Here is a 24,137-nt window from a genome sequence, read left to right as displayed (position 1 = left end):
TGTAATACAAATTAATGTACAGAAACATGCACACACGTAAAGACAAAATAATAATAATAATAATAATAATAATAATAATAATAATAATAATAATAATACCACCCTCAATTACATTGATTGTGAAATCGTCTTTTTTTAAAGGTCGAACTTCGTTTGGAGCTTGTCCTTTTGTAGGTGGCTGCCAGAAGATCCTTAAACAACATCCAGCAGGAGTCTGCCATCATCGTAACACTCCCCTGATACCATCGTTCCATTTCTTTGATATCTTGATGGAAATGCTCCCCCTGCTCTTCACTCACTGCTTTTACATTCTCAGGAAGGTAGTCAAGGTGGGAGTTGAGTAAATGGACTTTCAAGCTAATGGAGCATCCAAGTTTTCGGAACGCATGCAACATTTTTTTTCTACTATTACTTTGTACTGTGGATCCTTTCGGTTTCTCAAACACGTTTTGATGGCCACAGTAAAGGCAACCCAAGCCCCTTCTTGAGTTGGAGTCATTGAACTGATGAAGTCTTTGTCGGATATGAGTTTTCTAATATCAGGACCAACAAAAACCCGCGTACTCGTAGTATTTGAGCAAAAAACAGTGTAGCAAGAACTACTTACCAATGTTTTACAAATCTAAGACGTAATCTTACTAAATTCGTTTTATGAACAAAGTTATTGTTTTTGGTTTTTCTTTGTAATCTCGTACTCTCATTCATGACACATTACGATTTGTGTCAGTGATCCCCATCCGGACCAATATACATGTATTTTCATGTTTCGGGGAGCACAAATAGACTACATTTAATCTTCCATGTTCATTTTTATTTTCATGTAATGCATTTGCAATTTACCGATTCCCAGCTACCTATTTGACCATGTTACATTTCGATTGTACAAAAACTTGACGTCCCAGGAAGAGACGGAGGCCATTTTCGACTTCGGTGCACCCAGAAGCGTAAAAATCAGCTAAACTTATGCAAACAGCTTTTTGGTTGCAGACCTGTGTAATCATACTCAAAAGTGAACTTATGCTAAAGTTTCTTCAATCATTTTCTTCTAAATTTTTGAATCTTGTAAAACAAATTATAACTGAATAATGAGGATTTAATTTTGTCTCCACAGTCAAGTCATAATCATGTTCAACACAGAAGTAGGAAGAAAAGCTATTGAATCGATATGATATAAATGCGGTGGTGGAAATAAGGGCAGAAAGGTTGAGGACACAATTTCCGTTTTTACCCTAAGCAGTGTTATCGCTTGATACGCCACTGGCTCAGTAAATATACTATAGTACTAAATATATTAAATGTAGTGATAGTGTATGAGTAAGCAAATCTAATATGTTACGACATGTATGAAAGAATTGAACCCTTCGAAAATCCAAGGATGGGGACAAGGGCGCCCATGTTGTGGTTTCCAAGGGAGTGGCAAGTATTAGCGATATTTCAAATATAGTTTCATATTTTGTTGTAACTAATGTAAGAATTCTATTGGGTTTTCGATATTCCCAAGTACAATTTCCTATAGGGGGCGCGAGCGCCCCACCTTGGCCCCTCCTGATGGGCGCCCTTGGGTGGGGATTTGCCTCTGCGGGCGGCCTAGTAGACATCAGCTTAGGATAAAACTTTATATTGAGGAACCGCATACTGAAACTTTAAAAGTAAGCTATATATATATATATATATATATATATATATATATATATATATATATATGCAACATAATATTCTACTTCGCACAGTTTTGGAAAAAAAATACTAATTGTTTTTATTAATCGTTACTATTGTTTCTATGCAGTTATTATTAATAATAAAAACTACCTGTATAGAAATTATAGATTTTTTTAAATGATGATTAGTTTTCAATGGATTCATTACAAGTCGAATTGTTAGATAAAAACTTTCAAAACAGTATACTCAATCAGAAAGTTGATGACCTAAATATTAGGTATGCGCTCCACTTTTAAGAGAAAAACAAATAGTAGTAACTTGTTCTGAAGATGGGCTCATAATGCGAGATGTGGAAGCTGCAACCTACGAGGAGAAAGTTTACAGAAAGTAACAGTGCTGCTATCTGTAAGAATCTTTTACTTGAGCTAGAGTAACTTCAATCAAGTTGGTTTTTGATGAACAAATCGAAACTGGAATACATTTCTTGTTTGTTTCTACCATATTTTACCATACTTACAGTAAGGATGAATTATAGATACAGTGCCCGATTATCTTGTGTAGTACGATATGATATATTCGATTATAAGGCTGTGCTACTTCCATGAAAAGTGTCTACGCCCAATCACGAAATTGTGAAAATCTATTGGAAATTTGTTATAAGCTCGCGTTATTTTAAACACAGAACATGATTAAATTGTGGGCATTTGTATGTTAATTTTGTTCTAGATTTTTGCCAATGAAATTGATGAATTACTAAATGACATATATTTTGACAATATTTTGGTTTCCCCATATCAAGATATGAGATGTATACACTGCCTATAATGGTACTCTACTAACTTGATTCGTCAGCTGATTTTGCAGAAGGAAATAGGGGTGGATTGGGAAGTTAACATTCCTGAAAAAAATAATAATACGTAGTGTACACTCACTTACCAACATGTCCATAAAACAGTGCGTACAAACATTAGAAGAGAATCCTACAGAGGTGTACTTACAAACTACATCTATTTTGTTGAAATTAGTAGATAATGTGTTGAAAAATCCAACAAATCCGAAATACCGGCGCATCCGACTTGGAAACCCAACTGTCGCAGTTAAGTTGATTCATTCCATAGGAGCGATGGAGTGCCTGTTTGCGATGGGATTTGAAGAGGTAAGTTTTTTTAATACGAAATTAATTTCTTCACTGAGGACGTCACCTAACTATATAATAATGCCAAAGAGTGTTAAATTCCTTTCTTTTTTATTTTTACATATAGCATGGCAAGAGTATAATTGAGCCAAATCATGCAAAATCTTGTGTTTACTATAGTTTAAATTAATTTGCACAATATCTTTTTAAGTCTAATATAACAATTCGTCTAACCTAAAGAAACATACTTGATAACATGTTAACTAATTTAACCTAAACTAAGTAAGCATTCCACTATACTCATAACTATCCACTCCGATGACATATTCAGAAATACTGTAAATCCCACAACTGTAGCGTAAGGGGCCAGAAGGAAACTAATGTTTTAAGCTACTCGACCCTAACACGCCTCTATTCACTTGAAATTTGTTAAAAGAGTGAGAGTTGAGCTTTGTGTGCAGATGGTCGTCTCCTGTAACACATTACGCTGTGTGGAGGTTTACTTTTAACATTTACGGATAAAATAGATAGTATGTACAGTTGAGTACTAGTGATGGAAGTTATAGTAAATATAAGGTAAAGATATAAAAAATGGGCATTACTCGAGCAGACGATTCTATCAAATTTTGACAGATTTCTTACATTTTAGGTTAGGTAGATCTTTCAGGTTGGTTCTACCAAATTTGGAAAGATTTCTTTTCAATATGCTGTGGAGTGTCAGAACTTATTATATTCACTCTCATCCATTCACGAAAATGTTTCACATCGTATTTTACCTATATATTACCACTTATACATGATATAGAATCATTTCTGTAGGTAGTGCAACAGTAAGATGTATCCTCGTGCACGGGAGATGAGAAGTAGCTGTTCTTAACTATTACCACGATGTGAAACATTTTTTCTAAAGGAATGAGAGTCTGAACAAAATAATTACTGTCTGGGCACAGCATATTGAAATGGATTTTGAATGATACTGAAAGTTTTGTTATGTGTGTGTTCTTCCATTATCCTCGTTTATGCGTATAGCCCCGTCGCTGACGCATCTGCTCGCTACGGACGCACTGCCTTGCTACCGCTTGGGCCCCCCATGCTGCGCCCCTGCTCTGACTTGATTAGATATCATTAATGCTATGTAGTGGCCACCTAGTAAAATTTGGTTCATTTTTTATGCCATACATCCACACTATATTGAGCCCTCCCGAAGACAATCTGCAAGTAGTAATGGAGGTTCTGAGTTAGTACATGCTCTGCTACAAAGCTCAAACCTAACCTGAAAATGGAAGAAATATGTTATAATTTGGTAGAACCGTCTGTTTGAGTGAACCTGAAAAATGCCCAGTTACTACGGAAAAACCATGTATGGTAGCCTGTTTTGATGTCTGTTTTGTTCTCTGTACACAATACGCAACCAGTTTTGTTCTCAGTACCGTACAATATTTGTTCTTTCATAATATAGGCATTGATATACAGTACTTCAATACGACAGCTGAAAACTAACATTAAATTTTCGAACCAAATTAGATACAAAGTTAATATGGATCTAAGCGACTTCCCGGCTGGGCGAAACTGGGGGAGCGTAGAAACAGTCACATTAACAAAGAAATGCTTATTTTATCAAGTGTACTTTTGATCTTACTTTTTAATGTCAGCTTTATTTCACAGAAGGTGTCCAAACATTACCAATGCTGAAAAATGTCAAATTTAGGTTAGGGTATGTTAGATTGGCTACTACTCTATTTGCATAAAATTTCAATTTGTTTCAATAGATTAGGCTAGGCTGAGTGTTAGGTTGTTTCTGGGCCTTCTTACTCCCTTAAGTTCTCTCATTGTCACTGTTATTCGTTTCCAAATTTCCTTACATTGAATTACTGTTGTTACGATAGAGTTCGGATGAACGGACTGCTTTAGAACTGAAGTAACTGACAATTGTTTTATGTAGTAACCAAATGTGCTTTATGGCATGTTCTCTTTAACTTGTTTTTAGGTTGGTTACTTGCTTAATAAAATTAATTCATATATTTGAAAGTACAGTGATTTAGTAATCTGATATCTAGCATTTAACTGTGCTGGTAATGGCACTTATTAACGAAATTTATGTAGGATACGAATTATATCAAGACACGAGGATCACGGTGGTTCAGTGGTAAAGTACTTACCTCTGGTGTGTGCGATCTCTGGTTTAGATCCCTGTCCAAGCAAGCTTGTGTTACATTTTGAGTTTCTTCCCATATTTTCATTCCACCAATTCTTCCATCATCATTCACTTGCCTTAATCATCCATTTCCCTTAGCCTAACAGGGATAATCACGCGACGTTAAACTGAAAGATTTCATTTCATTTCATTTTTACATCAAAACAGAACCATTTGTACACTACGATTAAGTGCCACCTAACATAAGTAGTAGTTAATAATCTAAGATTAACAACCCCTAACCTTTTCTTATGCGCCCTGAGAATCCTAATCGCATGATAACTTTTTTCCTGGTATGACTTAGACGGCCAATTCTGTTGCCATCGACTGCCAGACTCCCAATTGAAGAACTTGTTTTCATGAGTATTAATATAGGTTTTTTAATTTTTTTTTATTTAATCCTTTTCAAAGAAACAATAAATTCCGTAACTGTTGGTGAACATCTACACACACTAGAGCTTATCTATTCCAGGTATGCCCTCGGAAAATATGCGAAACATATTTCGACCTCACACCCACCACCCTCTGATGGAGAAAACTCCTTTTTGCTTACAGAAAAGAAGTGAATGACCTCACCTGTGCTGAAAATTTTTTCATTCAGTGTTTGGTCTTGACGAGGAAGATCATTGACTATACTTAGAATAGGTAACAAGACAGAGCACAGCGAAATCCGTGAAATAATTCATTGTGGCAACACTTCCGCATCTAATAATTGAAAGATTTCGGCCGCAGCAACTTGTCCCTCCTCTTTCGAGTAAAGTCGGGAAAACACATCGACAGCAGCGCCAGAAGGGACACAGTTGAAATAGAAAGGCCCTAGCTCAAAACTTGATCTTGTTTATGATCGAATCACGGGAAATCGGCTGAATCGTTTGAAATGAACTTTTGATTAAGTTATCACTTGTCTTAAACTCGTTTTTTGTCATGTTACTTCGATTAAAATACATATTCTAAGCGAAGACGGGTAGCAGGGGTCGTAATTTATGCAGAAAATGTAATATCTTGTGATCCCGTTAATTTAAGAAGATAAAGCTTGATAACTCCTTATTAAAAATGAAGCAGTTGTTCCAGCGCTTTTAAAAATTCTCATTTTAAGGAGACCATTTTATGTTATTTTTTGACACATTACAAAAACTGAAAAATTTAAAATGAATTTTGATTCATGATAGGGTTTTTTCATATCACTTTGATTCAAGGGCGTGTTCTAAAGAGAGTATAGGGATTAAATGTATGCGAAGAATGTAGTATATCACTGGCTCGTCAAGTTAGGAAGATGAAACTCGATATGTACACTCCTTATTAAAAATAAGCAGACACATGTCCCAATATTTTTGAGAAGGGGGGATTATTTTACATATTTCTTCTGCCAAAGTGAAGAGCTACACTCTCTTATTTGTGATTCACGCGAAGACGGCTGAAAAGTTTGAAATAAACTTCGTAACATAGTTATTACGTACTTCAAGATTGATACTTCCTTCTCACTTTGATTTAAGGCCGTATCTTAAGGGGAGGAGGTGCAAGGGATCAAAATGTCAGATGAAAATAGAATATCTCACTAGCCCGTCAAGAAGGATGATGTAACTCGGCAAATAAATTTCACATAAAAATAAGCGGATCGTATTTTAGAGGGGAGGGGGAATTTTTATTATTATTTTTCTCGCAGTGAAATTGACGTTATCTTTTCTTTGTGATCACATCACGGGAAAGCAGCTGCCTCGTTTGAAATGAATTTTGGAACATAATACGCACCTCAGGCTAGGTTTTTATCATGTCAATTTGATTAAAGGACGTATCGTAAGGGATATAGGGAATTCGAACTTTACACCTGAAATAGAATATTATCTAATAAGCTTTCTTTAATTATTACACTTTCAAAGAAATACTTATCGTATGGTGAGAAAATGAGTACAAATACTTCCATAAATCTAGTCACCTCGTGCAGAGAACGGGCATTTTAGGTAATGTATAAATAAAACAATAGTAAATGCAGCTATTTATAGTTTGAAACCTTCACTTCAGTTTTTTTTTCTTTCTTTTCATAGACAAATTGTGTGTAATAGCCTTTGAGCATAACAGGAAAATTTGCGTTACATTTATGATTTAAAGCTAGTGAGCTTTGCTTGTGGAATTAAGGTTTTTATGTTCCAATTCTTGTTGAGTTTGTCTTCATTTACATTTAAGTTAGTGTCTTGTCCTCATGAAATATGGCTCGAATACATTTCTATCTATTAGTGATAATATTTCCCAAATAATATTGACCTTAAGTTGTATTCCTGTGTCTAGGTGTTTCAGTAAGCAAGAAACCACAGAATCCTGATCTTTGGAATCTCGTGGGATCGCGGTGGTTTACTCGTCCACCTTTGGTGCGTGGTGTCCCTGATTCGATCCCAGTTCGTCCCAAGTGGGTTTTGTGGTGGATAAACACCGTGTGTATGGGTTTTCTAACTGTTCTCCCGTTTTTTCTTACTTTCTTCATTCCACCATTTGATTTATTTCTCATCATCACCATTTCCTTTAGCCTAGCCGGCATATCCGTGGACGTAAAACAGACAGATTTCATTTCATTTCATTTCACTTGGAATCTCATGTATGTGCTTTTATTCTTGTATTTATTGGTAATTTACAGCCATCCTGAAACCCAGATTTCTTCGCAACTTCATTCAGGTTCTATGAAAATCCAGTCTAATATTGAAAGGAAACCCTATTATTCTTGAACTTCGTTAGTTTAGTTATGGTGTAAATCAAATGACCTTTTCCTTAATTCATCAAGAGTTTCCCTAGGATTTTCATTTTCTTAAACCCAATTCAAAATAATTTCTAGTTGATTAGCCTTATTCATATCTTCTTTAGTTAATCTCTTCACTCATATCTGTATACTCTCAGAAGGAAATACAGCCATAGATTAAACCTGATTTTGTAAGAGTGAGCAGATTTTTTGTTTTAAAAAAAAGAAAAAAAAATAGTTAATATCCTACACATTTTAGCAATAAATTTATTGTTGAATCTCATGAAATCTGTATCTTTTGCAAACTTCAATTATGAATTTCCTATATGTAGGCTAAGCTCTGTCAGCGCGAAAGAACATCCATTGAGAGAACCTATTGGGTATTGCAGAACGAAGCTGGAGAGCTTCACCAAAGCTATTATATTGACTGCAACATTGTTGTCATTTCCAGTGTAATTGTACTGGACAGAAGTTAAAATATGAACATCGTTTATAAAACCTGTTAAACTCAAAATTGGAAGTTCTGCTTTTCAGGGAATATAGTACTGCATTGTACTGATCAATAGTAAAAAATCTAAATATTTGGGATTGGTATTTTTGAAAGAAAAAAAAAAAATAAACAAAATTTCAGAAGACTACAGCTTGAGAACTTGGACACATATTTCCACACGAAGGAGTATCGTTTGAATTAGTAAATTGTTATCTTTCAAATAAAACAAAAGCGGAGCAAAATATCTTGAACCGTTCCATAGAATGAACATTTTAATATTTTACCGAAAATCGTAACGACCGGTTTCTGGGAACAGGATAATAATAATAATAATAATAATAATAATAATAATAAAAAACTGATATCTTATACTTTGTCATGAATTTTAGCATCTATTAAAATTCAATAACTTTTGAAACTATCAAGCTAACTCACCTGCCTGAATTAATACGAACTATGCCATCTACATTTAACATTACAGTTATCACTGACAACAGTCTTAGCAGTCTGTGTTATGTGGAATTGGAACACACAGAAACGAATTATTACACGAATTCAATATTACAATGTCTATACTATGGGATACTATCATACAGATAGAGGTCTGCGTGGATGTATGTCCGCATTTGCGCCCGCAACATATCTAGTCAGTACCTGCATCTGCAGATAATGAGATAACATATACATGCAACTTGTTTGTTCAACAGCAATTGTGATTTGAAAAATAGTGGAATAATTGTGATCTGAAAAATAATTTCTAATTTAACAATTGTAAATACCTTCTATATCTTTTAGTGTACCCTATGATGTAAAATCAATAAACTTCAAGCTAAACTTTAAATACAATTTCTTCCTATTGAAAGTCACCTACGCTAAATAAAGTGGAGTAAAATTTATACAGAATCAAGTTATGAAATTAATAGGAACATACCGTAGTTACTTAAAGCCGCCTCCAAACTTAGGACAAGAAAATTATCAAGTTAATAATACTATATCTATCAATTAATTTCACTGCAATAAACATTATATATATATATATATATATATATATATATATATATATATATATATATATATATATATATATATAACCTCTAATCTCATTACTTGTAAGACTGTAAGACATGAGCGTCTTTAAGGGTCGTGACAAACTTGGAAAATCGTAAATGTCAGAGAGGTTTTGAGGAAACCAGGAATTCTGCTAAGAGTCGGGGATTTCGATTTGCGAAGAATGAGATTTTATAAACATTTAAAAGTGAAATTTTTGAGATTATTTCAGATGAGGTTGAGGGTGCTTGTTCTTTAATTGGCAACTTCAAACACATCTGTGTTCTCCACTAACGATGTGTAACAAACTTATATTCTGAAGGTGCGCGCAGTATCTTTTGCTTTTCGCTTGTGCATTGCAATATAATTTTGGTGAATCATTCACAAAATTCATTTGGATCAACAATGCAATGGTAAATTCATTTTCGACGTACGCATGATTTTTGTTTCCACTAGTTTCGATTTTATCGCAGTTTCATTTCCAGCATTAAGTGAAATAGTTAACAAAAATGAAACAATTTTCGAATATGGTTGCTGCTGTTTGAGCTTTAGTGTTTTCATTGTAATTTATTTTAATACTCTAAAAGGTTTATTTCGGAAGTGCATATGAGTTAACAAATATTGCGGATAAAGTTGCACATCAGTTTATGCACTGCGTCAATATTCGCTACATAGCCGAACTTACTTTATTGGACACTTGATCCTTAAATATGAGATACGTCTACAGATGGCAAAGTGTACTTTCTACTTTGTGTTCATAAAGCAATATTTATTAATTGTTACACTTCTGTAGATACATACAGTGTTGGGTAAGTTACTTGTAAAAATGTAACGCGTTATAAGTTACTTTACTTTCTCTTAAAATGTAACGCGTTACTTGTCCCCCAAAAAGTAACTGTTACTTTACTTCGAAAGTAACGCGTTACTTTTAGGTCCGAAACTTTAAAAATGTGAAAAAAAATTATGACTTCAATTTTCCGTACTACTATTACTACCGCTATTATTATTATTATTATTATTATTATTATTATTATTATTATTATTATTATTATTATTATTATTATTATTATTATTATTATTATAACAACACTGTATATAAAAATGAAAGATAGGCGGTATGTATTTGAATACTAAAAAACTAGTTGATTGCCAACCTCAGTAGTCGTGAAGTCTGAGTCAAGGACATTGTTCACGAGCTTCTGAATTTGGGTTGAGGGTCTAGGTTGAGTATTCGGGCTCGAGCCAAACACTGTTAAAAGTTATAGGGTACTGGCCAAATATCTCCAAAACTGCTCGGCCTGGGTTTAAAATTGTCAACGACTTGAACAGCTCGGCACACAGCTCATTCACTATCGACCCGAACCGAGAAGTGAGCCGAACCAACAGCTCATCCAACCGACTCGGCTAGAGCCCTCGGCTCAGTTGAGCCGAACCGAGCAAATGGGTCATCCCTACCAAGCCAGCTCGAGCCGATGGTTCACCCCAAGTGAGCCGGCTCGAGTCATCTTCTCAGTTGAGCCGAGCCGAGCTGAACTTGTTATAAAAAATCTCTTGTGGTCTCGCTATCGAGACGAGACGCCAGCAGTGTCTCCTATCCTGAGCAATACTAAAAGTATTCCATATTACTGTTTAGCTTACATTTCTCATGGTTTTCGTTTTTCAGTGTAATCAGGCCATGATTTCAAGACGACTTAAAACGAACAAGCCATTTATCAAACTCAACTGGACTCGAAACTCGGCGCGAAAAACTGAATCGGCTCGGAACTCGACTCGAGGATATTACCCTTGACTTGACTCGAAACTCTACTTGAATTCGAGTCGAGCCGAGTTTTAGCTTGATTCGTGCTTATCCCTATGCGTTAGAAAAAATGGTTGCTTATTATTATTCTGCTAAACTAATTATATAACAATAATAATGTTATGTAAAATTAAAAATACAGAATATAGAGAAACATTACGCTACTCTATAATCAACGGGACTCTAGGATAAGAAAACTGATCTGAAAGAACTCCAATATTACATACCATCAGCAAACTATTTTCTAGTAATAAAGTAGGCCTGCTCATCAGAACACAGTTTATTCATATTAACCCCTTACTGTACATCGTTAATTATGGCACCCTAGTTGTTGATAAATTATTTTCCGCCGGGGCACTTCAGACACTTTACTTTTAAATTCTGCCCACCATCATCCTCACAAGTATATTCTTTCAAATGTTCGAACGGCAAAATATTTTCGTTCTCCATCTTTATAAAAACAACACCAATCAAAGTAAAATAAGCTACCGGTATCATTGCACTCCTAGTTCACTCACTGAATGTATTGATTTGGAGCTGTCAAAATCTACGACAAAATCTTCCAGGTGCTTGCAATCAGTACACGTGATTTTCCTAAGGCTGTCCTCATCTTCAAAAAACAGCAAGTGGCACTACGAACTTACCTGTTTCTCTGTGTGTCTGTGACTGTCGGTCACTGACATACATAGTTCATGCTCGATTGTTTCATTCTGAGAAATTCACTTACAGGAAAGAAACATTTGTTTCTGAAAAAAAAAATACATATATTGTAGTTACTCATCCGAAATGTAACGCGAAAAAAGTAACGCAAACTAGGTACGTTACTTAAAAATTTGTAACGCGTTACCGTTACAGTTACTTTAGAAAAAATGTAACGCGTTACTAGGAAACGTTACTTAAAAAGTAACGCGTTACTTGCGTTACGTTACTTCCCAACACTGGATACATATTTAATCATTCACCCTCAGGTGAATAGATGGGAAGGCCACTAACATTAAATACCACATACGCGACATTATGGTCACAAGTTCCACTAACTCCATACCAATAACATATACATACAATACTTTGAAATATACATAATTGTTACATTTTCACTTTATGAACCTAATTCGAGCTACTACAGATACTTATTGTCCTACGATTATGCACCGAGGCTGAGGGAGACAGTGATGATGATGATAATGGATGAAATGGTGGATTGAAGAAAGTAGTAGGAAACAGGAAAACCCCAAGAAAAGTCTGTACACGGTATTTGTTCAAAGTTGACTTGGCGCGGGCTGGAATCGAACCAGATATTTGCTTACCAGAGGTGAGCGCTCTACTACTGAGCCACTGCTGCTCCATCAAAATAAGCATTAACATGTGAAGAATTGTGAAGGAGGGGTAGTGCTATTCTGATTACTTATTTCTTTACTGTGATTAACGTCTCATTTTATTTATTTATTTAGTCTTTATTTTACATGGCGAAGTTAAGGCTAATCATGCCTTGTCTCCTACTTGACCATGCAATGATCATGATTAGTAATTAATAATAATAATAATAATATATGTATAAAATATATAAAACACTCCCAATCATATATATATATATATATATATATATATATATATACCCACCGACCCCCCACGCACACACACAAAATCACATCACATGCACACATAGATTATTACAAATAACCACATAGTATAGTCACATTCATTTAGTGAACAAAAAGAACAAATAAAAGGTAGGAAGAATAAACATCAGCATTTTTTTTTCAGATTTTTTAAAGCCTTGATAGACTTATGGAGTGTCTGTTCAACCGACTTCTTAAATAGGTTGATTATCTGACATTGTCTTGTGTTGGATGGGAGGTCATTCTATGCGCGGTTAGTGGATGCAAAGAACGCATTCGAGTGGAATTTTGACGAATATAGGGGAAGAGAAAGGAGTTTATTTACACCTGATCTTGTATTGTGATCATGGTGAGCATTTAGTGGTTGCAAACTTGAAATAAGTAGGAAGGTTGTTTAAATCGCAAAGCCTTAAAGAGAAGTGTGAGTCGATGCAAATAACGTCTATCGGCAAGTTTCAAAAGGCCCACCTTTCTGTGGTACGGAGTTAAATGATTTGAGATTATAAGCAAACCGTATACAGTTATTTTGGATTCGTTGCAAACGATACGCTAATTCTTCATTTAAGTCTGATAGAGCTACATCACAATATTCAACGTGAGGAAATATTAGAGATTTTACAAGTAGTAGCTTTGTTTCGTTGGGTAGAATTTTCTTTAGTCTACTGAGTGAATGCAAAGACCAGAACGCTTTCTTACATACAGCGTTAATGTGAGGTTTCCACTCAAGAAATTGATCTATTATTACCCCGAGATTTGTAACAGTTTCAGAAAATGGAATAATTGTTCCGTTTATCTGTACTGTTGATATATTCGAACGGTGCATTTGTATAAGTCGTTTAGAAGAGACACAAATGTACTAATTCTAGCTACTACAGATACTTATTGTCCTACGATTATGCACCGAGGCTAAGGGAGACAGTAATGATGATGATAAGATGATAAGATTTATGATAATAATGATGATAATATTTAAGTGGATTTATGGTTAACCCATTTTCATTTGACCACAAGTAAATGCGGTGCAAATCGTCATTCATTTATTGAATCGAATTGTCCAAGTTTTCGTGTCATTCATTTGAAAATCATCTGCGTATAGGTGATACTTACAGTATTGTAAGACAGAAGGAAGGTCGTTAATGTATAAACAGAATAGGAGAGGGTCAAGGACGCTTCCTTGAGGAACGCCGTGAGTGAGATTCCGCAGTGCAGAAGAAGTATCGGCTACGGTTACAAATTGCTTCCGTCCCTGTAGATAATTTTTGACCCATTTCACAGCACCATTGGAGAAGTTAAATTTCGTCGCCAATTTATGGAAGAGAATCTTATGTATAATTGATTGAAAAGCTTTAGGGAAATCTAGTAGAGCAAGAACAATTACTTGCTTTCTATCCATTGCTAGCCTAATGTCGTCAGTAACATAAGTAACCGCTGTAGCAGTACTGTGGTACTTTCTGCAGCCTGATTGAAACGGATCAAAAAAATTGTATTTCATTAGATGGGTTCGAATTTGATCACTAACAATGTATTCTAATGCCTTTGAAAGAGCAGGTAAAATAGTAATTGGCCAAAAATCATTAATACTTGTGATATTACTTGTTTTGAGGAACGCTAGGACTTCAGCTGTTTTCCAAACAGATGGAAAAGTGCCGCCCATTAACGAACGCTTGAAAATATTAGTTGATAGGATTTACTATAAAGGGCTTTTTTAAATAAATTCAATACTAATTTGGTCAGCTCCAGTAGCATTTGATTTTATTCTATTGATGGCCTTCATGACTGTTAGATGACTGACACATTCAAAGGAAAAAACGTTTTCTGTACATTGTGGACTCTCATCATATGTAATTTTAGAATCTGCATTACTTAAAAACTTAATGTCAAAAAAATTGTTATTAAGATCATCTGCAGTAAATTTATTGTTAGCCATATTTTGTTTCCTACTGCTCTTGATCCCTAATATATTTAACTTTTTCCACAAAATTTTCGAATTACCAGTGCTGTTCACTAGGTTCGAGGCAAAAGCCTCATGTTTATGCTTTGTAGGATAAATGGGTTACTTGTGCATTTCAAGTTAAATGTCCCTTTCAGCATCAAGATTGTGTGAGAGGTAAACCTGCAGCTTAATCTGGGATCCGAACCTCAAGAACTCCCATTGTCAGTCGAACCCGAGCCTCCCTCGCCAAAAAAGTCTCCAACCAGTCGACTAGACCCATTGCAGTCTTGAGAATTGAGAAAGTAGTGCACAATGACTTTGTAAAATTACCCTTGGGAACATATGAAGACGCACAAAATATTTATTTGCCTCATTTAATTGGCAATACTTGCTTTTTTAACTGTCAACTGATTCTCCATTTCATGTATGCTCTTGCTTTCCCCACAAGTTGTTGAAAATTGCGAGTAAGTGCTGACAGCGCCAGAGAGCACTTTCCTAATCGACAATGGTGAAGGTAATTACAATAGTTAAAAAAAAAAAATATGTTGATATTAGTGTTTTCTTTTAATAATCGTTGTAAAGCAGCGTGCTTTAATTAGAGTCTGGTAGTCGATAGCAACTGCGTTGGTTGTTGAAATAATACCAGAAATATAATAATCCGATTAGAATACTCAGAGCATAAAGAGAAAAGATTAGGATTGCTAATCTTAACAAAAATGTACCTAGTTTATCTTAAGTATATTCTTGTATTTATGTTCATTTGTTAAATTTAATATTCGCAATAAAGATTCCTGAGTGTATATGTTTGTTATATTAGTGGAGGTCATTTTGATATGCACTTCGTTGTTAAAGATGCCACCAGCTTCTCTTTTAAAGCACAAACGTAGATGGGAAATGTTAATATTGCTTTGTCTTGAAATAAAGATTTCAACCCGCCAGATAATATACAATGATTACAAATCAGAAGTTCAGAATTGTCTACACAAAGTTGTTGACGTTAAAAAAAAGTTTTAATACTGTCAGTTACTAATTTGTTTTACTTAATTTTGTATAGATTTTAAAATTAAGGTCTAAAACTATCTGCAAGACACGAAGTAGTAAGGCTAAAGTGAGTCTTATGCATAATTCGTGTTTGGAGAAGACCTAATCTTCAATACTTTCATGAAGAAATCACTGCAATATTTTTTCTACAAAACAATAAGTTTATTAAGAGCTTATTGTTCAATTTTTAAATTTTAAAACTATTGTACTTTGAAAGCAACATGTTCTTATAAAAGAATTCGGTTTTTATGTGAGTTACTTCCCCTGTTGAGAAAGCTCAGTGTAAGTGATGGAAATAGTTCAAGAAAACTCTTAAAGACGCAGTAAACAATGTAGATTAATGTCATCACTTTTTAAATATTTGATTTTAATTTCACTTATCGGTAAAATTACAGGGTTTCTCAAAGAGAAGTGGGTGGCCTGTTTTTATTTTATATTATTATTATTTAAAAGAAGACTTACATCTTGATTGCTCCGACTAATTTATTTTCAGATTTAGATTTTCATGAAGTCGCCAAAATGCTTGTAATGTATCTCGTTACGAATTATTTCTCATTCAAAGGTAAAATGTACAAAGAATATGAAGAATTAGCAGTGGACAGTCCCATATCCTTCTTTCATCCAATATTGTACTTAATTATTTGAGGTTTCAAAGTTGACCAATTAAAATATACTAAATACAATATTTTCTTTGTTTGGACGGTGGGACCATCGTCTGTCAACAAGATCACCATTTGAACTGCCTCTTGATAATTCTAAGTAAAGAACCAAGTTTTGTGTCGAAAAAGAAAACAAGAAGTACAATTTCTACAAAGGAGTACTAATAACAAGGTTAGTATTTGTCTATAATGGTGCATTATACTTTGTTGGATTTAACATTCTTTAGGAAGAATGACAGTTTGTAAGTTTTTCAGGAGACAGCAGGCACATTATAATCTCAGAATAGGTCATTTGACTCATAAAATTAAGGGGAAAAAAGCTGCATGAGAACACACAAGACAGCTTTGGATCAAGACCTAAAGTATGAAGCGAATTGGGTATTTATTTTGATAAGAGAAAGGACAACAAAGATTATGCATTAAATGATTGAAAGTAACTCAAAAACGATTACAGACGAATCAGGAAAAAATAGGACAGTCAAGTAAATTGACTGATAAATGAAAATTTCCTGTTTGCATACTAACTGAAAACTGTTTTTTGAAAGTATCGAGTAAGATATTTCGGAATAAACTTCGTTTAAAAATTACTTCTCGGGAAAAGAAGTGGCAGTGGGAGTGTAAGTTCAGTAGTAAATGCGAATAGAAGTACGTACGTATGACAGTTTTTATGAAAGTACAGATCGCGAATAGTGATGATAGTCACAGTAATAAACAAAGGAGAAAACTCAGAATATATCGCAGTATTTAAAAGGAAAATTCAAAGCAACTGAAAAATTTTACGTCACAAAACAGTTGCTTCGAATTTTCTTTTATTCCCTCACTTTTCAACATGTTTTTGACGCGTATTTTTAACCTTTCTCAGACTTACTGAAGCTCATGAGGAGGACCGTGTTCTTCGAAAACGTTTCTTAGTTTTTTGTATAAATATCGCGATAAGTACTAAACTTTATTTGTTTGCTACTAAAACAAAACTTTCATTTGAACAGAAACATAATTCACACAACTTACGGTGTCCATAAGTGTGTATATGTATATATATATATATATATATATATATATATATATATATATATATATATATATCCACTTACTGATTACAAAAGCTATTACAGAGGTCACATTGACCTTGAAAATCAGATAAATGTTTCAAAATAAGCCGAAATCCAAGGGAATTTATATTCCACAGAAAAATCAGGGGTATTTTTTACAGCTGTCCACAGGAGATATAGCTCTCTCCGCTGGTTTAGTAGTTGGCGCGCGTGTCTTTGGTACACATCGTCCTGGGTTCGATTCCCGGTGGAAGACCACAAAAATTTAATTTCACATTCATTCACTTTCAATAATCATTCGTTTCCTGTAGCCTAAAAGGCATAACCGTTGGACGTTAAGCTACAAGTATCATTTCATTTCACAGAAAATACAAGGTGGCAATTAATGAACTATATGAAATAAAACGGAAATAAGTGACAAACTACGTGGTACACACAAACTGTATTGCACATGTAAACGGCACTACAGACATTCGGATTTAGATTATGACATGTTCGATATGTCTGCCATCTCTGGCGATGATGTGGCGCAGACGAACAGCAAACTTCTGCATGATCCGCTTAAGTATCGGAACATCGATGCTGTCGATGACCTCTTGAATGGCAATATTCAGCCCGGCAATGGTTTTGGGGTTATTGCTGTACACCTTACTCTTAACATAGCCCCACAAAAATGAATCACATGGGATCAGATCCAGGGAATATGGCGGCCAAGCGAGTCCCCTTCCAGTGGCCTCTGGGTACCCCAGAGCCAGAATGCGGCCCCAAATCCTCCTCCAGGACGTGAAATACTCTCATGGTCTGATGGGGTCGAGCTTCGTCTTGCATGAACCACATCTTGTCGAAATCATTTTTCAAAACCGTCACATATCGTGCAGTAGTCACCGTGCCGTCAAGGAATATCGCACCGATTATTCCATGGCTGGATATTGCACACCACACCATCACCCGTTCAGGGTGGAGAGACTTCTCCATTGCGAAATGCGGATTCTCAGTCCCCCAAATGCGCCAATTTTGCTTATTGACGAACCCATCCAAATGAAAGTGGGCTTCGTCGCATGCGTATACGAATTTCCATTATGCACTGTAGTCAGCCACGCAGTTTGGACGTCATCACGCGAGCCGTACAGAAATTGACTGTTTTATTTCATAGTTTATTAATTATCACCCTATATAAAGACCGTATTTAAAAAATCAAGACAGATTCCGAAAGATGGTGGTAAGAAAAAGGGTCAAAAATGAAATTTTTTAGAAATATAAGAAATGTGAGGAGCATCGAACGGTAGTAAAAATTCTAGCTTTGAAAGAAAATCAAACTAAATCAAAAATTCAAATGCTAAGAAGAAAAAGAGCAAGTTTGTTGATTGTAGTTACGGAGAGAGGCCAAATTATGATATATGTTTACTTGTTTATAAGCGTTTTCAGAATCCCGAGATATTAAAAATGTGGATAATTATTGTTTGGTACTACTGATTTATTGTATTCCAAACGCAGAAAGTTTGACTGGACTTATTCCAAACGCAGGACTTTGCAGGAAGAAAATAACCTCATACTGCGCCTATGGGAATGGTTGAGGCAAACTTAAAAAAAAATCTAAACTTAACCATAAATGACACTGTTAGCCGTGTCGCGACTCAGGGAAAATTTACTTACTTAGTCATGGAAAGTCAAGAAAATCAACACCAGAATTTCAGTAAGGAATTTACAAAAGAGGAATATACAAACTAGAATTAGGAAGCATATCAAGAAATTGAAAGTATAACTAAAATAACTATTTCTTGGTTAGCGAAGTATTTATAAGTGAACCAACATGTCATCGAATAACTATAGACTTTCTATCGTACTGAAACACCAGTTGAAAGAACGGTTTCTGAAGCATAGTACAATTTAAGAACAGTCTTATCTTGGATCTTTGTCATTACTTATATGGTTTGTGTTTTCTAACACATCCTTTGGTGATGTGTAAAAGGTGCTAACTGAAAATAAAGGTTCTTCCTTGCCTGTGGAACTCTTCTGAGAAAGATGTAGCTGGAATTTCGTTACTATTTTACCTAAATGAAGGATAAATCTCGTCTGGCTACTTTTTATTTATTTATTTATTTAAAGAATGAAGAAAATTTAATGTATTGGGTGTATCCAATATATTAAAGCAAATACATACAAAATTAAACATACTATTACAAATAATAATATACAAAACATTAGACAAAACAATAACAATATACCAAATATTAATGAAATAAAAGAATAAGAAAAAGTTAACTTCTACAGGAATTGACAAATCAAATTTACTACTTATATTTTATGTGTTATTACATCTCTAAAGGAAATCGGACTTTCTAGATTCTTTATTAATAGAGCTTAACATACCCGGCATTCAGAGATTACAGGACTTCGGACTTTCAGAAGTCATATTTATCTTCCGGTGTTGGGCTGATTAATTTAATGTACTTATTTCTATATTGTGAAAATTTTTGTATTTCTTATGTAAAAAATAAAGAAAAGATGGAAAATCAATACAAGACTAATGACATACTCTATTAACTGTATAACACATTTTCCCCCCTAAAAGCAAAATAATTTTCTTATAGTTTTTATATCTCAACTCATATGTCTTATTTCGGGAGAGTGCCACAGAAAAAAGGACGAATCTTAACAATGTGTCCAGTTTAGCAATTTTTAGACGTCACCGAAGAAAGTGTCAGAGAACACAAACATCGTAAGAGTAATCAGTAAAATTCGAGATACAGGTAATATTTTTAAAAAAATAATTACATATGACAGCTCATCTCTCAGCACTCATATAACATCATGTTAAAGAAACCCACACTAAATTTCGACAGAGCAACCAGGACAAAAAATATAATGAGGTAGACAGAAGTTTAAATACAATTTAATGCGATCACCGTAACTTCAGAAGAAAGAGTTATTATTTTAGTAGAAATTTCAGGACGAAAATCGCCATAGGATGTAATATATACACTACCAAAATTGACTCTCTTGCACAGAAAAGTAGAATAAGTGAACTCAAAGTGGAAGTAAGAACTAGAATAAAAGAAGGAAGTGCTTTAAAAAATATATATATATTGGATTTATTTAATTACATATCGTAAAGTGTCTCTACGATAAGACACTTTTCCCATTTCTATTCGTGCTCAGCTGAAGAAACCACTCATGAGGGTTAAAGCTGTCGTCTAATTGCAATTAATAGCAGAGATGCATGCAGAAACTTTTAGGAAATAAACAATGTTACCATCGCGCCAATTACACTTGAAAGGTATATTTATGAACTTGCATGCAAATGCAATACAGCGGTTAGATAAAGTCTAGTAAACCATAGTGAACTGATCACTCCAAATATTGATACAGTTAAAAGAATGAGGGAAAACAGTTAATGGAATGGAAACAATAACTGTAAACAGTGTTTTTTAGGTAAACTGTTATACTAATGTGCCAATACAATGCCGTACTAATTTCAAATGAGCTTCTAAATTGTTAATGAGCAAATGAGCAAAGAGATAGTTACGGGTCAGTTGTCAAGTTATTTTCGTTGGATTTCCATGAATCTCTGAAGAGAGTATTTTCATAACTTCCAGCAAAGGACATTTATATGAGGAATGACATACTTTATATCTGGCACTAGTTCCAGTTTCTCCTGTACAGTGAATTTAGTATAATAAAAACACACAAACTTAATATGACGCAAGGTCTAGCGAGAATTATTCACGTGGCAAAAGACCATTTAGATTTTTTTTTTCTCAATAAATTATGCTTTTATACTCGCAGACATTATGGAAATTTCTGTGTTCATCGTTATGTACAGTGTGTCCTTGATTTGTACCATGGCTTTTACTTGGCTCGTATTGCGTAGTTTTGGAACAAAAATATGATACACAAAATCGCATGTCATTTTTAACTACTTTCGAAAAGTCATTTGGTTTTACAGCAATACACACTCAATACCGATGTTACGAGAATAACGTTGCTTGACAATTGAGGTGAAAGAACGACAACGATTCTTTTTTTTTTTTTTTTTTTTTTGTTTCATAATGTCACAACCCTTGTTCTTTTATCTTTGGTAAAATTGTTGTTATGTATGTGAAATGAAAAAGAATAACCATAAAATTTGATGTAACTTTCTCCTGCATATTATTGATACTTCATTTCACCTGGAATGATTGTTTCGACGTCTCGTAAATAAAAGTATATGGACATATAGTCTAATGTATTATTTCACTTAACTTACTTGTTTTCTTTCTTTTAGGGTGACGATAGTCTTGTGTTACCGGACCATATTACGCTAGACAAATTGAAGCTTGTAAGAGATGAAATAATTACGAGAAGAAATAAGTATCTAGAAACCATGAATTCTTCAGAGAAAAAAGACAATGCTCAGACGAGGTGCAGAAAGCCGGAATCAAGGCATGAAGAGGAAGCAGTAAGTATGTTAGAAAAGTTTTGTTCAGTTAATGTATGTACGGAAGAAGCTTAAATTAATCACCGCGTTTGCGAAGTAATGTCAGGTAATCCCGACAAATACCTTTGAAAAACCCATGATTTCTTTCCACTCTTTTTTTTTTTCCTCATAATTCCTGCTGAATATTTGTGTGTGGGGGCTCATGAAATCTGTGGTGGCCCTAGTTACAGGATATCATTTTGCACATACAGGTTAGTTAGTGATTTCTCTACATTATTTAGGGGATTAACGCCATTTTCTTATTTCTTCATGGAATAAGTTCTAATTTCGTAGTTGTTTTTGGATAAAATTGAACGCAATCTCAAATTTTTGAATGGTGCCGGATAGAGTGGTTATATAATGATTGGCGACCTGAATAGACAGATTATTTTAAGTTTTTGTGATAACAATTAACTGCCTTAGAAGCCCAGTTCGTACATATCTAAATCTAAGCTCCCTCTTGACCATGAATTACGTTGGTGTAGTAGACCCGCGTTCGATTCCCGGCGGGGCTCATGTTCGAATCCCGCTGTAAGCTATAAGTCCACATCTTATATAGCCTCGCTACTGAAAGGGACGCTAAACCTTGATTCAGTCTAATCCAATCGTACAAATCTACCAAGTGTAATGTTTTATGGCCGTATGAAAAGACATACAAATCTCATACAAATTGTAAAATCTGAATATTTTGCGATTTAAAATAGAACATGCGTCCATGTGTGCCCTCCAACTATCTTTTCTGGCCTTTTTTTTTTTTTCTTTCTTTCAAAATTTCATCCTACTATTTTGAGGTGTCTCAAAATATATGTAATACCAAATGCTAGAAACAATGCTGACATTTATCATGCCTCCTTCCTTTTGAGCTAAATTCTTCAATCACCCGATTATAAAATTCATTATCATTTTCAATTTGCTGCAATTTTACCAGCCTTTTTTCTTTGGAGGATATTAAGTGTAGATCAGACAGTCTTTCTTGAGCTTGAGTATTTCTGTAGAATGTGTGAATTAGTCCAAGGGCATAGAAAGAGCGTTCGACAGTAGAACTAGTAACTGGAATGGTTGCAACCAGACTACAAAGCTTATTGAATTCTCTGAAAGCGAAGATGACAACCCAGTTATTTTTAAATAGAGGGGAAATTTAGGAAAATCCATTAGTAAATAATCATCTGAAGAAAGTAACGCAACGCAAAATTCGCTCCTAAGCCGGCCTATCGAAGTGTTGGCCATAATTTTCTTTCAGTGAAGAAAATTCTGCATTTGGAAATGGCTTCTCAATGCTTTCTCATCAAAAAGCTGAAGAAACGTGAGCTTTTTCAAATCATTGAATTTAAGTGGAACCTCGCCATATATGTTATCATAAATTTTGGGGGGCTGCGATGGCTCAGTGGTAGAGCGTTCACCTCTGGTGCTTCGGGTACCGCTTAATTAACTGATACAGCTGAAACTCTGCACAGAAACGGAAGTTGTGAGATCGAATGTGATTGCTGCTGCTGCTTGGCTTTCAATAAATTGTTCGCACTATCAAACTCCGACTGATTCCAAGTACCATTTTTACTTGAAAATAATAGTCAAAGGCAGTAGAATTTTGAAGTTTTTCTACAACCAAATATTTGGTCTAGGAATTAATTCGTGCGGGTGGACAAGAGATGGCGCAACGAACGGAGCGTCCCACAGTTCCGTGTATCCACACACGTGTTGCAAACCCCTGTCATCGCGTATCGTTCGTAGTATAGGGCAGTGGATTAAAGCGTCAACAACACCAGTTTGTAGTTAAGTGAACATGGCGCAATTTGTGCCTGATAAAGTGTTTTTGCGGGGTGTCCTGCTGCATTACTTTAACATGCAGAAAAGTGCGACTGAAAGTCATCGTATTTTGGTAGAAGTGTATGGTGACCATGCTCTAGCTGAGCGAACGTGTCAGAAGTGGTTTGCACGGTTTAGAAGTGGTGATTTCGGCTTGGCAGACCAAGAGCGAGCTGGACAGCCAAAAAAATTTCAAGACGAAGAATTGACAGCATTGCTCGAGCAGGATTCGTGTCAAACGCAGGAACAACTTGCAGCAGCATTAGGCGTTGATCAAACAACAGTCTCCAAACGCTTGAAAGCCATGGGAATGATTCAAAAGATGTCACATTGGGTTCCACATGAATTGAAAGACAGAGACGTTGAAAGACGAAAAACCATTTGCGAATTGCTGCTTCAACGACAGAGCAGAAAGGGGTTTCTGCATCGAATTACTACGGGTGATGAGAAGTGGATCCATTACGAGAACCCTAAACGAAAAAAGGCCTGGGTGAAACCAGGTGAACCAGGTCCATCACAACCAAAACGA

The 24,137-nt window shown here is 35.0% G+C and overlaps 1 protein-coding gene across 3 annotated transcripts in view; it reads left to right on the top strand.

Annotated features, from left to right (window-relative positions):
* Nucleotides 1–2,176: 2,176 nt before the first annotated feature.
* Pngl (N-glycanase Pngl) overlaps nt 2,177–24,137 on the top strand; it is a 46,265-nt gene continuing 24,304 nt past the window's right edge. The window contains exons 1-2 of one of the 3 annotated variants that reach the window (XM_081748362.1): nt 2,177–2,815; nt 21,614–21,787. In XM_081748362.1, coding sequence (XP_081604488.1) covers nt 2,600–2,815; nt 21,614–21,787 — 390 coding nt within the window. In that variant the 5' untranslated portion in view covers nt 2,177–2,599. Of the gene's footprint in view, nt 2,816–3,191; nt 3,325–16,318; nt 16,473–21,613; nt 21,788–24,137 lie in introns of those variants that run through there. The other 2 variants (XM_081748363.1, XM_081748364.1) reach the window with 2 other exon arrangements.

This window comes from Thermobia domestica, chromosome 2, assembly GCF_964235325.1.
Source record: "Thermobia domestica chromosome 2, izTheDome1.hap1.1, whole genome shotgun sequence".
Lineage (NCBI taxonomy): Eukaryota > Metazoa > Arthropoda > Insecta > Zygentoma > Lepismatidae > Thermobia > Thermobia domestica.
This window is presented reverse-complemented; position numbering and strand designations above follow the sequence as displayed.